General features: G+C 39.1%; 2 protein-coding genes across 2 annotated transcripts in view; one reads left to right on the top strand and one right to left on the bottom strand.

The window, feature by feature from the left end:
- The first annotated feature begins 113 nt into the window (after positions 1-113).
- On the top strand, positions 114-9,766 carry LOC105390506 (indole-3-acetaldehyde oxidase-like). Its single transcript, XM_048627202.1, has 16 exons — positions 114-246; positions 2,351-2,517; positions 3,453-3,613; positions 4,157-4,554; positions 4,668-4,888; positions 5,120-5,222; positions 5,320-5,447; positions 5,558-5,848; positions 5,934-6,218; positions 6,298-6,788; positions 6,872-7,055; positions 7,138-7,333; positions 7,428-8,197; positions 8,423-8,615; positions 9,054-9,164; positions 9,559-9,766. Exons 1-16 carry the CDS (start codon positions 204-206, stop codon positions 9,630-9,632), a joined length of 3,816 nt encoding a protein of 1,271 aa, XP_048483159.1. The 5' UTR covers positions 114-203; the 3' UTR covers positions 9,633-9,766.
- Positions 9,541-14,721, bottom strand: part of LOC105390498 (uncharacterized protein CG43867) — a 96,484-nt gene continuing 91,303 nt past the window's right edge. Inside the window, exons 25-28 of the mRNA XM_048627201.1 lie at positions 13,980-14,136; positions 13,389-13,518; positions 12,604-12,813; positions 9,541-12,195 (exon numbers count right to left, since the gene is read on the bottom strand). Of these exons, the coding sequence (XP_048483158.1) occupies positions 11,776-12,195; positions 12,604-12,813; positions 13,389-13,518; positions 13,980-14,136 (917 nt within the window). The 3' untranslated portion in view covers positions 9,541-11,775. The remainder of the gene's footprint in view (positions 12,196-12,603; positions 12,814-13,388; positions 13,519-13,979; positions 14,137-14,721) is intronic.

The raw sequence follows: 14,721 nt of genomic DNA, 5'->3' as shown, positions 1-14,721 counted from the left end.
TACGATCCGGCTGCGACATATGCATTGATTCTTACATCAACGATTTCTTAGTTTGATGAACTACAAAAGTGAATAGCTACAAGCTGATGATACTGTATCGCACTGACTACAAGTAATGATAGCAACTACATAACTGCTAGAATACAAAAAGCGAAGTCATCATTAGCTATGTTCAGTATAGGTCTGTGGTTGTGCCAGTAAAGATGGATTGTATTGAGTTTTCAGTGAACGGACGGAAATGTCGAGGTAGGATCCTCATACTTACATTAATTACTTAATTAGAGAGCACATAAGGTACCATAGTCTCAACTATATTAATAAGTAGGTACTCACAAATTGTACCTCAGGTTAGGCACAATATCTAATCCACATTTAGGGGAACCCGGGGTAAGACGGGGTCGCTAAGGGAAAATAAAAAAAACAACAGGTAGGTTATAGTTTATAACCACAACGTTATCAATTATTTATGGCTCATTAGGAACTTAATGACGAACACTTTGGCACAGTTTTTGCCAAAAAAGTAATCATTAAAATTGATTATTTTAAGAAATGTAAAAAATGGGAATTAAACCATCTTGCCCCGTGTACGGGGTAAGATGGGGTTAGTATACTATGTGGTGCACAAAACATACAAACAACACTTCTTCTGTGTTTTTATCGTCAACACCAGCACCTGCAGTGTGAGCCCAACGCCTGCACCTTTGACATCAGACCCAGTTTTCCTTAGATTTAAAGTAGGACTGTTGATATCCTGACAGCAGAGGTAGACACAGTCATCTTCGTTGTTATTCTTCTTCGTAGGCAGTATCTACTTTGTGTTTTTAGCCAACTTCCCTGTAGCCCTTTTAGAACCCTTCTTCAATGTCAAATATCGGGTTGGAGAAAAAAAAACTTCACCAAGCTTGATCCATACACCATCTTGCCCCTCCAAAATTACCCCGTCCTGCCCCACGATATATTTTTATAAAAATAATTCATTAAAAAAAACTTTCTAACTATGTTGAAGTGATTTTGCACATATCTAAACAAAGCGTGTCAAACCTTAAATATAAACACACAATTACCAAAAATGCCACTGTTTTAACTACTGAGTTGTGACATTGTTTCTACCGGTCAAAAATAACACGGACATCACGCAAAAACAAACAACTGAGCTATCACAAAAAACGCACGCGCTCACACCTGCAGTCACTGGCGCACTAAAGGTCAATCATTTAAGCCTTTCTATTGGCTAATTACTCAGATTCCTAAGATGTATAGTTTTGCACATATGTGGGTGGTCCCGTCTTACCCCGCGACCCCGTCTTATCCCGGGTTCCCCTAATTACTAAAACCTAGATGATTACCTGACGATACAGGCCTTGCCAGTTTAGGCTTCTTCACTGATAAAATTCCATCCCATATGCTCACAAATCTTGCTGATTAGGTACCTACCATCCGAATACCATAGTAATAGTAATCCAACTAGACAGTAGACTAGATTGTACGTATCGTAGAACCACCTAGGTACATAAAAAATAAAAAATACCTACAAATGCGTAAGAAGGTACATTATTCAGATTGAAGACTATATAATAAAGAACATTAGGAAGATTGTATCAAAGTGGACATTTTATGTGACATGAAAAAAACCTTGTAAACAGATTGCTGTTATTATCTTGTCATTATTGCATTTTAAAGTACTTAGGTACTTACTTACCTAACTAAGTAGGTATTTATTTAGCTATCTATGAATGGCCTACGTTGGTATAGGCTAATATGTTGGTACTTGGAATCTTTAAGTATACTTCGTCAAATTAATCAACCGTCAATCATTGATAAATCGGCGATGATCGCGATTCGCGTTCGATTAGTCGATTAGGATGCCCTCCACATCCCATTGTCTATATTACAGTGACCCCCACCCTGCCTCGAGAGACGACTCTGAACTCCTACCTCCGCTACCAGTTGTCTCTACCGGGCACCAAGTCCATGACTGTGTCAGGAGGGCGGCTGCGGCGCCTGTATTGTGAGCGTTCAGACCGCTAACTAGAGCCATCGCGATTCGCGTTTAATTAGGATGAAACCTAAAGGCGCCGCACAGTTCTATTATCAGTTCATGCGATTCTTGTTTGTAACCGAATGTGTGATCAAGCATACCTATGCATCGAAAAGGTGTCCTAATCGGGAGACAAGATATTCAATCGCGCGACTCAAATGACTGTTAGGGAACCGGCGATGATCGCCTCTCTATGTACCTACTTAAAAGTACCTATCTAAGTCGCGCGATATACTCTACGAACGCCTATAAACGCCCTTATATCCTTAACTCAACCCACATCCAACAACTTTCCCATCTTCCATATTCCAGTGACCTCCTCCCTGCCTCGGGAGACGACCTTGAACGCCTACCTCCGCTACCACCTGTCTCTACCCGGAACCAAGTCTATGTGTCAGGAGGGCGGCTGCGGCGCCTGTATCGTGAGCGTGCGGGTCGCGGGGGCTAGCGAGGATGTGGAGGTGTTTGCTGTTAATTCTGTAAGTATGACGGTACTTTTTTATGTAGCCTCTGTGGTGTTCCACTGCTTGGCATGTAGTTAGGTACTACTGTATGAAATTTGTGCTTGAGAAAGCTTAGTGATTATAACTACCTACAAGGTTTTGGAAAACTGGTATGGCTAAGTATTAAAGTAAAAGGCAGACTCTCCAAGGAAACTTTATAGGTCACGTAAGTTATTTTAGTATGGACAGAGATTTGCAAAAGTTGTTCAAAATGCACTCTGTCAGTTTTTTTAGTCCTAGCCCTAGTTTTCCAGTTTTTCATACGGAGCTGTCTGCCAAGACCAAGTTATAATAATTAATAAGCATCTACTTACTTTAATAATCTTATATGCATCTGCATTCGTTGACTTAACCAGCGTAAAAATAAAGTGGTCAGGGTTATTGAAAATATACCTCCAGGTGTCTTACCTCATTTGTTTTAAGATACCTACTTAGCAGAAATAAAACTGACACGCACGCCTTGTAGGTACTTAGGGTCAATTCAGACGTACCACAACCACACCACAGCCACAACCACGCCGTGTGGTCGGGCGTATATTTTGTATTGAAAATGAATAATCCAATTCACACATGCCACATTTTGCCGTTGTTATCGACCACCTGTGTAATACGACCACATCGCAACCACATCACAACCCATCGCGCCCACTCTCCCTTTTAACTGCATACGACCTTGAGGTTACCACATCGCAACGACAGCGACAACACAACCAAATCGACATTTTGTCGCTGCCACAACGCAACTGCAAAAAGCCGCTGTCACGCTATTCACACGTAACCACAGCTTGACCACATTATGTAGCTGCGACGTGGTGTGGTTGTGGTACGTGTGATTTGACGCTTAGAGGGGTCGAAAATGTCCTGAACTACCATGACAGTAAATAATCACCTATCTACCATTCTCATTCCAGTGTCTAGTGCTAGTGTTCTCCTGCCAGGGCTGGGACATCACGACGGTGGAGGGGTTGGGGAGCCGCGCGGGGGGGTACAGTCAGGTGCAGAAGCGGATAGCCGCCTTCAACGGATCCCAGTGCGGGTATTGCACGCCTGGATGGGTCATGGCTCTTACGAGGTAAGTGTTGGAATTTAATTCTACTTTTGAATGAAGGGCCTGGTGATCAGGCTTCTGACACATAGCAATGGACCAGGGAATCTGACGGTCGAATGGCTTAGTGGTTAGTGGCCCTGACTGCTATGCCGAAGGTCCCGGGTTCGATTTCCGGCTGGGGCAGATATTTGTTTAAAGACAGATATTTGTACTCGGGTCTTGGGTGTTGATATTTATATTTAGTATCTATCTATCTATGTATTTGTGTAGATATATCAGCTGTCCGACACCCATAACACAGGTTCTGCCTAGCTTGGGGTCGGATGGCCGTGTGTGAGATGTCCCCACATATTTATATTTATTTATTTATAATCTGAGCCTTTAGGGGGGTTAAAGTTAAAGGGAATAGCTTTGTAGAAGGAGATGGGATTCAATCTTAACTGCTGGTAACTATTACGAAAACTGATAAATTTCAAAGTAGGTAAGTAACTACCTACTTACATATAAAAGCTACCTATCTCGGCTGATGCTCATCCATCTAAACAGGATGACATGCTTATTTTCCAGCCTGCTCGACAAGCAGCTTACAATGGAAGAGCTAGAAAAGTCGTTCGGCAGCAATACCTGTCGATGCACAGGTTTTCGGCCAATATTGGACACAATCAAGTCTTTTGCCATAGATGCCAGCCCAGAGCTGAAGACCAGGGTTGCAGCGATCGAAGACATTGAAGATATCTCGTATTGTAAGAAAGCTAATAGGATATGCGAGAGAAAATGCTCTGAAGCTAGTAACGATAGTGACTGGAGCATTGTATGTGCTCCGAAGGAGGTTCCTCGGAATGCCATAGAGTTGGATTTCGGGAAGACGAAATTTCATAAGGTCTTTGATGAGGAGCATGTTTTCGATATTTTGAAGAGGGAGGGCTATGATTCGTATATGTTCGTCAGTGGGAATACTGGGAAAGGTACGCCTCAAACTTAGGTATATTGGAAATCTTTGATTTCATTAAAATCACCTATATTTAAGTAAGTAGGTATTAATTTAAGGCATACCTACTTCAGCTTCATATATTTTCAGGTTTATTAGAAAGCTATGAATACCCACGTATATTAATAGACATCAGTGATGTCCGATCACTAAAAGGGCATATAATAGATCAGAACCTAATTATTGGCGCAAACACTAGTTTAGAAGACGCTATGGAAATATTTAAGGAAGTAAGCAGAAAGCCAGAATTCGCTTACTTGGACGCATTTGTTGAGCATTTCGAGAAGATAGCTCATATTCCAGTTAGAAAGGTAAACAACCATTATCATTTACACGTGCCTCCGTGATCGTTAACCTCCAATGTAAATGTGGAAATTTAAGTCTATAATTGACCTATTTTGGTAACAATTTGAATATCGCATTAAATGTTTGTTAACGATTCGAAATACTTGCCTGATAATATGGAAATGTACGTTAAATAATTTCTACCAGAAATAGAATAAGTACAGTAACCTATAACGCCGCAAATACGCCCCTTTCAGATCGGATGCTTGGCTGGTAACTTGATGATGAAGAAGGCAGTTCCCACTTTTCAATCTGACGTTTTCTTACTGTTCTCATGCGTTAGAGCAACGGTCACTATTCGTAAGTTTAACGTTAATAAATAATCTTTGTAACTATGAAAGTAAAAGTTAAATGAATCCCACAGACCTATATCCTACCAATATGAATAAACTTTCAGGTGATGCCAATGGTACAAGAATTTCAGTGCCAATTGTGCAGTTTCTGAAGTCTTCAACTGTAGCTATGCTCCTGGTTAGCATTGAGTTACCTCCCCTGAGTTCCAGACACATATTTAAGAGCTATAAAGTATGTATTAACTATGTGTTTATTAATAACAACAATTCTTAAACATTGTTAAAATTATGAATTCGAAAAATATATCGGTAATCGGTAAAGGATCAATTTGCTCTTTACAGATAATGCCAAGACACCAAAACGCGTTAGCTATCGTCAATTCAGCGTTTATGCTGAAAATATCAGATGCTGGTACTGAAATTGAGACAGCCAGCATAACTTATGGAAACATACGTCCTGATTTCTATCAAGCTTCCTACACTGAGGAGTTCCTGAAAGGGAAAGATGCATTTGATAATAAAACTCTACAGGGGTCCATAAAACTGTTGAATCATGAGATTCAGCCAGACGATTGTCCCCCAGAAGCATGCCCAGCAGCTAGAAATAAATTGGCTATCGGTTTATTTTATAAGGTTTATAATTTTCTAAACAAATACTTAGCATCATCCTATCAACGAAGAAACAAAATGAATTCAAACCTCATATTTTTGTCCACAGTTTATCTTGAGCATCTCTCCTCACAATCTACTTCCTCCCTGCTATAAATCTGGAGGTGAACATATCAAAAGACCGCTGTCCCAAGGAATTCAAGACTTCCAAACTGACCCTGCGTTGTATCCTCTGAACCAGCCGGTCACAAAACTAGAAGCACAAATACAGGCGTCAGGGGAGGCTCAATACGTAAATGATATACCACCGCTTCCGAGAGAGGTATTCGGGGCATTTGTGCTGTCGACTGTACATATTGGCGAAGTAGACCATATTGATGCCTCGGATGTTCTAGTAAGTGAAATATTAAGCTATGTCGATAGACAATTACCTTTTTTTATCACCTTATTATTTTTGTCTCCACATTTTTTAGGAAACAGAAGGAGTGGTAGCTTTGTACACACCGAAAGATATTCCTGGTTTAAACTCATTTACCAAACCCGGCTTTCAACTCTTGACCGAAAACGAAGAGATCCTAGCAACAAAAATTAAATACTACGGCCAACCCATTGCCATAATAGTAGCAACCACAGCAGAATTGGCTCAGAGAGAAGCAAAGAAAGTCCAAGTCACTTATAAGAATGTTAGTACAGATGCTCCAGTTCTTACTATTGAACAAGCGAAGAAGGATAGTAAAAGAGTGTTTCCTAGTGATGCTGCCATTGGACCAGTTGGAAGAGGCACTAATGTTCAGAAAGTTGTGAAAGGAGTGTTTGAACTTGAAGCACAATACCATTACTATTTGGAACCTGTGACCTGTGTGGTGATACCAGTCGATAACGGTCTGGAAGTCTACGATTCTACCCAATGGATCGACTTGACCCAGATTTCGATAGCCCAGTGTTTGAAAATGAATGAAAGCGAGTAAGTATAAGTTTTAATGAGTCTGGTTTTATAGACTTTCATTATAAGTAATTACAAAGGCAATGTTTTTATAAATTTTTCAGTATCCAAGTGAAAGTGCGTCGTTTAGGAGGGGGGTTTGGGGGCAAAATTACCCGCAACGCCCAAGTGGCGACCGCTTGCGCGCTTGTAGCAAAGATCCTGGACACCCCTTGCAGATTCATCCTGCCTATACAGACCAATCTGACGATTTGTGGAAAAAGATTGCCTTGCCAGACCGAATATGAGGTAAGATGAAATTAAATTAAAATAAATTATCAGAGCGTAGGTACCTACTCTTTATAATTATGATAACTTACGTTTTTTCAAGGTTGGTGTCGATAAAGATGGTAAGATCCAGTATTTAGAAGCCAGCATATTTGAGGATCAAGGCTGTTCCCGAAATGAAGATATATTAAGTTACACAGTAGATGGCTTCCCTAATTGTTACAACAAAGACTTTTGGAGGGTTAAAAGTGCTAATGTTCTTACGGATCTATGTTCCAACACGTTTATGAGAGCACCAGGTAAAATGATCCTAAGTAGTGTAATATCCTAAGTTCTGAAATTCTATAAAATACTGAGAAAGAATTTATAAAAACGTTAATGTTTTTAATTCAGGTGACTTAGAAGGCATAGCAACAATAGAACATATAATGGAGCATATAGCTTTCGAAGTAGAGAAAGATCCGACCGAGGTTCGACTAGCAAACATGCGGAAAGAAGACAACGATATACCAGAACTCATAGAAAAGATGAAAGTGTTAACGGAATATGAGAAGCGGTACCGAGCTATTAAAGAATACAACCAGACAAACCGATGGATGAAAAAGGCGATCAAAATCAACGTCATGCTGTTTCCAGTAATGTATTACGGAAACTATAGTGCCTTTGTATCCATTTACAGAGGCGACGGTACAGTGACCGTCTCGACAGGAGGAGTAGAAATGGGACAAGGCATCAACACAAAAGCCGCTCAAGTCTGTGGGTTCACTTTAGGAGTCCCTTTGCACTGTGTCTCTATAATTCCGAACCATTCGTTTGTTTGCGCAAACAATGTGTTTTCCGGTTCGAGTATAACAAGCGAGAGCGTTTGCTATTCAATAATTAAGGCTTGTGAGATACTGAAAAAGCGTTTGGAGCCAGTGAGGCAGAAGCTGGTAAATCCTTCTTGGTTGAAGTTGATCCAGCAGGCCGGGGCTGATCAAGTGGACTTGACGGCTGAGTATATGATGAACGATATGGAACCAGATTTAAAGTCTTATAGCGCGTTTGCTGTGAACGTGATAGAGACCCAATTGGATGTATTGACGGGAAGGTTTGAGATACTGAGAGCGGTTGTAATGGAAGATGTCGGATTGAGTGCCAATCCTCAGGTTGATGTAGGTCAGGTAAGTTACTCCCCCAACAAAAAACACAATGAAAAATTGCAAAAAAAAAGTACCTAGTAGGAAAAGGCATCTAATGATGGTAATAAATGCTTTTGTCCAGTAAACTATCTTGATACATAATAAAATGATAAGCCAGATAATAATATAGAAATGGAATGGAAGCGTAGTGACCGACACGATCAAACTTTTCGTTTTCATATTTATATTCGTAATGAATTTATCCAGGTGGAGGGAGCATACATTCAAGGCATCGGGTACTATACAAGTGAGAAGATGGTGTATGATCTGAAGACCGGGAAGTTACTGACTAATCGATCTCTGAACTACCACGTGCCGCTAGCGATGGACATTCCCGCTGATTTCAGAATCAGTCTGCGATACAACTCCAAGAATCCTAAAGGAGTTTTGGGTTCCAAAGGTAAGTTGATTCGGCCACCACCAATGAAACAAATTAAAATATTTGTTTGTTATTTATAGATAGGTACACCTAATTAATACGCTGCCGCTGCTTATGTATCGATTGATGTTTCCTTCCTAATATAGGAAGATATAATTTGTAAGACTTATACTTACCTACCTACCTAATTATAGGTTATGATAAAAGACGTCGGAAATCAGCTAAGTTATAATTGGTGTTATTCGTTAATTGATTAACGGCATAAGAGATATGAAAATTATGAACAATTAATTAGCTTCCATTAGGAAGAAGCATTCTCACCAAATAGAGTCGGGAAAAGTGTGACTTTTGATTTAAATATTTGATTATACACAGTCACATATGGCACAACAGTAACTCAATCCTTTTAGAACTAGTTAAGTACCGATTATATAATTTATTTTATATAAATAATTCCAGCGGTGGGAGAGATGGGTGCGTGCACAGCAGTAGGAGTGATATTCGCGTTGAGGGAATGTATCCACGAGTCGAGGAAAGATTCCGGATATGCACATCAATGGATCGATATCGGTAAAAGGGGTCTCGTTTAAATGGATTGTGTTTTTTTATAAATTTATGTTAAGTGCCAATTTCTCCATTGTCGGTTATCTAACCGACAGGGATCGATTTATAAATTAAACGTCATCTCCATATAAAATTCATGACAGATGTGTCAAAAGTTAACCACTACTCCCTGGTTATGCTCTAACCGAGAATTGAGAAATTGGCACTAACAGTGATAGCTAATAGTTAGACAACTACATAGTTTATAAGTTCGGCAGTTTGACATGCAGATCAAGATTTTCTGTTACTCCTGAGGCTATGAAATCCCTACCTAATGTATAAGGTATATAGGTATTTACTTAGTCTATCTAAAATTCTACACATAACTAACAGTATTTATAACTGGAAATATGTGTTTCAGGTGTGCCCTTCGATACGGCGTCCATATTAAAAGCGCTGGATGTAAAAGAGGAAGAGTTTTTACTCACCAAATGACCGGGTGGCTTCTACAAGTCTTCACATTGTTGAGCCGACCCTTGTGAATGTACTTAATATTACTTATATTGTATAAAAACTATGAAAGGACTCAAAGATGTAGGATTGCCTGAAATAAAACAAATTTTAAATTATACACGATGTTTTATTACTCGCATTGTCAAACAATAAAAACTAGTAAAATCAGATCCAAGGATTATAAATAAAAGTTAGGCCTATATAGTCGCCTAAGTCTTTTATATTAGGCCGGCTGTTAACAAAAAGAGGACGAATTTGTTCCCATTTTAATCTTTAAATCTACGAATTAATCAATTTTTAAAAATATAATTAAACTCACAACAAAACAAAACTAAGCCAATACGCTTAAAAAATTGTATTATAAATAAGTATTAATTTAATTAATTCACAATAAACCTGAAACATTAAATAAATCCGTCGCTCAAATTAAATTCGTAATTTAAATTAAATCGTTACATCAATTTGTATATTTTACATTAATATTCTATACACAATTATATAAACAGTTAGTGTTATGTAAAAAGTGCAATCGAAATATCATTTTTAATCACTATTGTAATATAGGACATAGTAAATTGACCGCTAGTCTTTCTATAATTCCGGTTTAAGTATTTCTAAACAATGTATAATTGTTTATTATAAAACCGGTTAAATAAGATAATACGGACCAAGAGTGCAATCAAAAGGCGACTTCAAAAGAATGGTTTTCAATTTCGACATACCTTCATCTACAGTGGAAACTGTAATAGGTATAATCCGTATAATATACTTAACGCCAAAGAAACTGCGAGTTACAGCGCGTAAAAGAAGACAAGAGGTTAAACTTTATCGTAAATTATAAGTATGTATAAAAGTAAATTTTCTGTTCTGAAGGTTCGAAAGATGAATAATATGGAATAATAATTAGAATTTAAGGTACTGAAAGGTAAGATACAGAACTCTGTATTCAGCCAAAAGAAGGATAATAATATAACGTTTTACACCACAGTCTAGCTCTAACTACACTCTTTTGTATGTTTTTTATTGATATTAAAAAGATTATACGCAACATTTTAACGATCTTATTCAAGACAATTTTAATTAGTTGGCAGTTCCCCATTTCACTTAAATAATATGAAAATAGTTACAGGAGTGTGAATATGATATGAAATTAATAGTAACATTTGTAAGGCTTTACATTTAAAATTAATTTAAGTAGGTAATTACTAAAAAATAAATGTGAATTAAAAGCTCCATTTATTTGGTACGAAGATTAATTAAATTATAATGTAAAAATTACATAAAATTATTATTATAACATTAATAAGTAGGTATTTAAGTTATGAGATTTTTCTTCGTTGATCCTAATAGCAGTCAGTCGAAGTTTTTGTGATGAAATTTATTGATTCTCAGTTCTTTTTCTCTAATGCTTTTGCTACCATTTACTAACACTGCGATTTCAGTGGTCAACTTGTCAACAGGTAGATATAGAATGAAACTTTTAAAACAATCGGAAAATCATTGGTAAGTGTTTCCTATCTGTTGACAAGTTTAGACTGTTAGGCTATCTAAACTAGTTTTTGTCTGCAAAGTAGCTACATTAAGCTCGATTTGTGATGTCTTTGGTAACCGAGATTATTATTTCAACTCTTTGCTAATTCATTATAAATTTTAGCACCTATGTATACTTCCAGAAATACTTAGTAACGATTGGTTAAAAGCTTTATTTAAATTGTGGACTTTATAGTAACTATTGATCCATACCTACACTATTGTTTAAACTAAGTAGTATTATGTTAAGCTACTTCTAAAATTGGCATTCCATTCATTTAAAAGTTACCATACATTATACATACAAAGCCTTGTATCCCTTAGATGCATAAATAGCTTATTAAACATTAGTGGCCGTGGAAAAAAATACGAATAACAGTAACTTATACTTATTAGATACCAAAAGCGAATATTAAAACCTGTCTGTCTGAAGTAACGCTACAAAATATGAGGTATATTTTAGAAGTAGTAACTAGCCGACATCGTCTATGGAATGGTAAAATAATGCATCCGGAAATTGTCACATCATTGAGCACGTTCGGAAACACTGTTAAAACGAAAAGTACCGTTCAGAAATGCACACTTACAGTTTCAATCACGCAACACTACTGTCTTGGACGTGGTTCCGTTTCTTATCGCTTCTATGATGATCCGGGGTCGATTTTAAGATATCTGGCTGTCCATGCGAGAGTACCCTTGCCTCGACATGTTGGTTGAAGCTGTTGGATCCGGTGTGCGAGCTTAGGGTAAGCGTTGCGTTTCTGTCAGAGCCCAATGTCATTGTCGTGGTATGGGAGTTTAGGGTGTTGTGTCCAGTGTTGTGAGTGTGATGAGATTGCGATAGTTGGTGGGTGTGTGGCAGGGTGCTGGGGCTGGAGTGGGGTAGGGTCGAGGCTGGTTTGCGGATGGAGCGGTGGCTGCCGTTCCTCGTTAGTGAGTTCATGAGCGGGGTGCCCGGCCCGCCCGGCCGCAGTGCGTTCTTGTAGTCCGCTATTAGGTGCGTTAGTTCCACCATCTGTGAAAAAGATAAAAAGGTGTTATTTATCTTGACATACTCGTAGTTAGAGTACATATCGTATAAGCGACATCACACGTCATCAACACACTCCTGGTTTTATGAATAATTGTATATATTTCTATTGGATTTATTTATCAGTCAGCGCTTGACTACTCATCCATAGAAAGACATCAATAGCATTTTTGCGAAACTTCGTTTGCTGCAAATTCATGTAGTCCGCTATCAAATTACACTTTAACGTAGACAAACGGTTATTGAGGTCTTAAACCGATTTATAAACGGTATTGCAAACGTAGTATCGTAAGACGCGAAAGGTAACTCTGTACCACATTATGGACAATACCATATGTAACGAATAAATAGTTGTTCCGAGTTGCGATAAAGAAGATAAATACAAATACCAACCTTAGGTTTACTCAACGACACCCGCATCTTATGCACGTGCGCCGAGTCATCAGAATCAATCAGCATCATCAGATCATCCTGCACTCCTCCGAACACGGTGATGTTCTTCAGCAGGTACTTGGCTATGACCGCCATGGAGGACAGCTCTAGAACTGTGACCGCTTCTTCTGAGACCGCTAGCCACGCCATGGAGAAGTCTGGCTGTTTTATCTGTGGGCAATGTTTGGATTTTGAAGGTAGAGGTCGTAAAAGTAACGAAGGTCTTAATACTATGTGTCTGAAACATCGGTAAAGCGCCGAGGGTGGGGGAGTCCAACTATTGGGCGTGGCAAATATGTGTTTAAATAAGCTTTATGATATGTACGAAAACTGGGAATAAGCTCTCGTGTAAAACTAACATAATACTGTCGAAAAGTGATAAGCAAGGGTGTAGCTACAGGGTTGACTACCTTGATAACATTATAAATGTGTGTATGTTTGTGATTCATTCACGTGACAACTATTAAACGGATTTTGATGAAATTTGGTATATAGGAAGCCTTAGCTTACACATGGCTACATTGTCTTAAAAAAATCGCTTTTAGTGATAAGAGCGCCTTTTGGTACCTATGTGTTTATATATAAGCTTCGTAATTCTGTTCTTGTGTGTGTACAAATAAAGAATATTCTATCTATCTATCTACATTTAGTCAGTAACAAATGATCTCATCGTCCGATCGCTGCAAAGAGCTGACTGCCAACCTCCAATGATGGAGAGGTACTATAAGAAGAAGAAACAATCTCACCTGAGCCTGAAACAGGCTAGCTCCGAAGAAGGGCCACTTCCTGGTACAGTTGAGGTAGATGCGCACGCAGTCTGCCGCGCTGCGCCCCTTCAGCGCCGCCCACTTCGCGCGTAGCTTCTCTTCTAGTTCACTGGAATTGTTTGAGTAAAGTCAGTAATTGTGGCCCAATTTCGATAAACACGGCGGTAGAGTTAGGTGTTACCCCAAGAGAAAGCGAATCGCGACAGTACGCTTAATGTAGTTCAACATGTTTGATCGCGGATTCGTAAGACCAAAAATCGTGCGAACTTGCAATGATCGCGCATTTGCGATCTATTAGGATTATGTTTTAGGGTTTATAAGTCAAGGTGGTGGAAGAATCAGGCAATCAGATACTTTGTCAGTCACGATTGACTTAGCCAGGGTGCACTGGACATACATAACAGCTGAAACGTAACTTGCGAAGTCTCCTTACGTGCACACCAACTTAAAACACCAGCCTGTTCATTGGAGCGAACGGTGGAGCAACGAACGTGCCAAAAATCCACTAATGGATTTTTTTGTGCGGAGGTACGAACCACAGACAGCCTACGTAACACATGGTACACTCACGTGTCATGGTTCCCCAGTGCGGCTCTATACCGGAAGGGGTAGAAGCGGCTGGCCAGCGGCTGCGGGGTGGCGCAGGGCTCGCCCAGCTCGATGTGAGCCATCAGGGCGCCGAGTTCGCACGCCAACTCGCGAGTCACGGGGAAGCGACCCGCCACCACTGTGAAGGGTAAATGGTTGTGAGTATGTGTGTTTGGTTGTTTAGGTTTGGAGTTAAAACTAGTAGACGGATTTCGATGAAATTTGGTATGTTAGATGATTATGAATTCGCGCATAGGCTAGTTATGCTTTTTATTTATTTATGGCAGAATAAAGGAATGAAAGTGTAGCACAGCTCGCAGGTAACTTGTGTTATGGGGGATACACACGATATAACTTAAACATGTAATATAACACCGTTCGCGGATTAGAGTCGCAGTCGTGAGCATATTATTATAGCAGTAAAACTTAATTATTATAATGTTACAATCATATTGCTGAAAGAAAACCTAAGTTAATTTTTTTAAACAGTAAGTACAAATTGCATTCATTCCCGATGTAGGAATTCATATATTCTTCTGCACTGTCATCTGCTTGAAATCTTCAGTACTTGATCGTGGTATCTACAGAGTGTTGCTACAGTTGTATAGTTAGTGGACGTTAACTATACAACTATTGCACCACCGTGTAATGGTTTCTTCTATCTTCCACGTAGCAAAACGTATATGTAGAAGACGTCGAGATAACACAAATGCTATTAGACAAC

The sequence above is a fragment of the Plutella xylostella genome, chromosome 18, assembly GCF_932276165.1.
Source record: "Plutella xylostella chromosome 18, ilPluXylo3.1, whole genome shotgun sequence".
NCBI classification, from domain to species: domain Eukaryota; kingdom Metazoa; phylum Arthropoda; class Insecta; order Lepidoptera; family Plutellidae; genus Plutella; species Plutella xylostella.
Note: the sequence above shows the minus strand (reverse complement) of the source record. Positions and strands in the feature narration are given on the sequence as shown.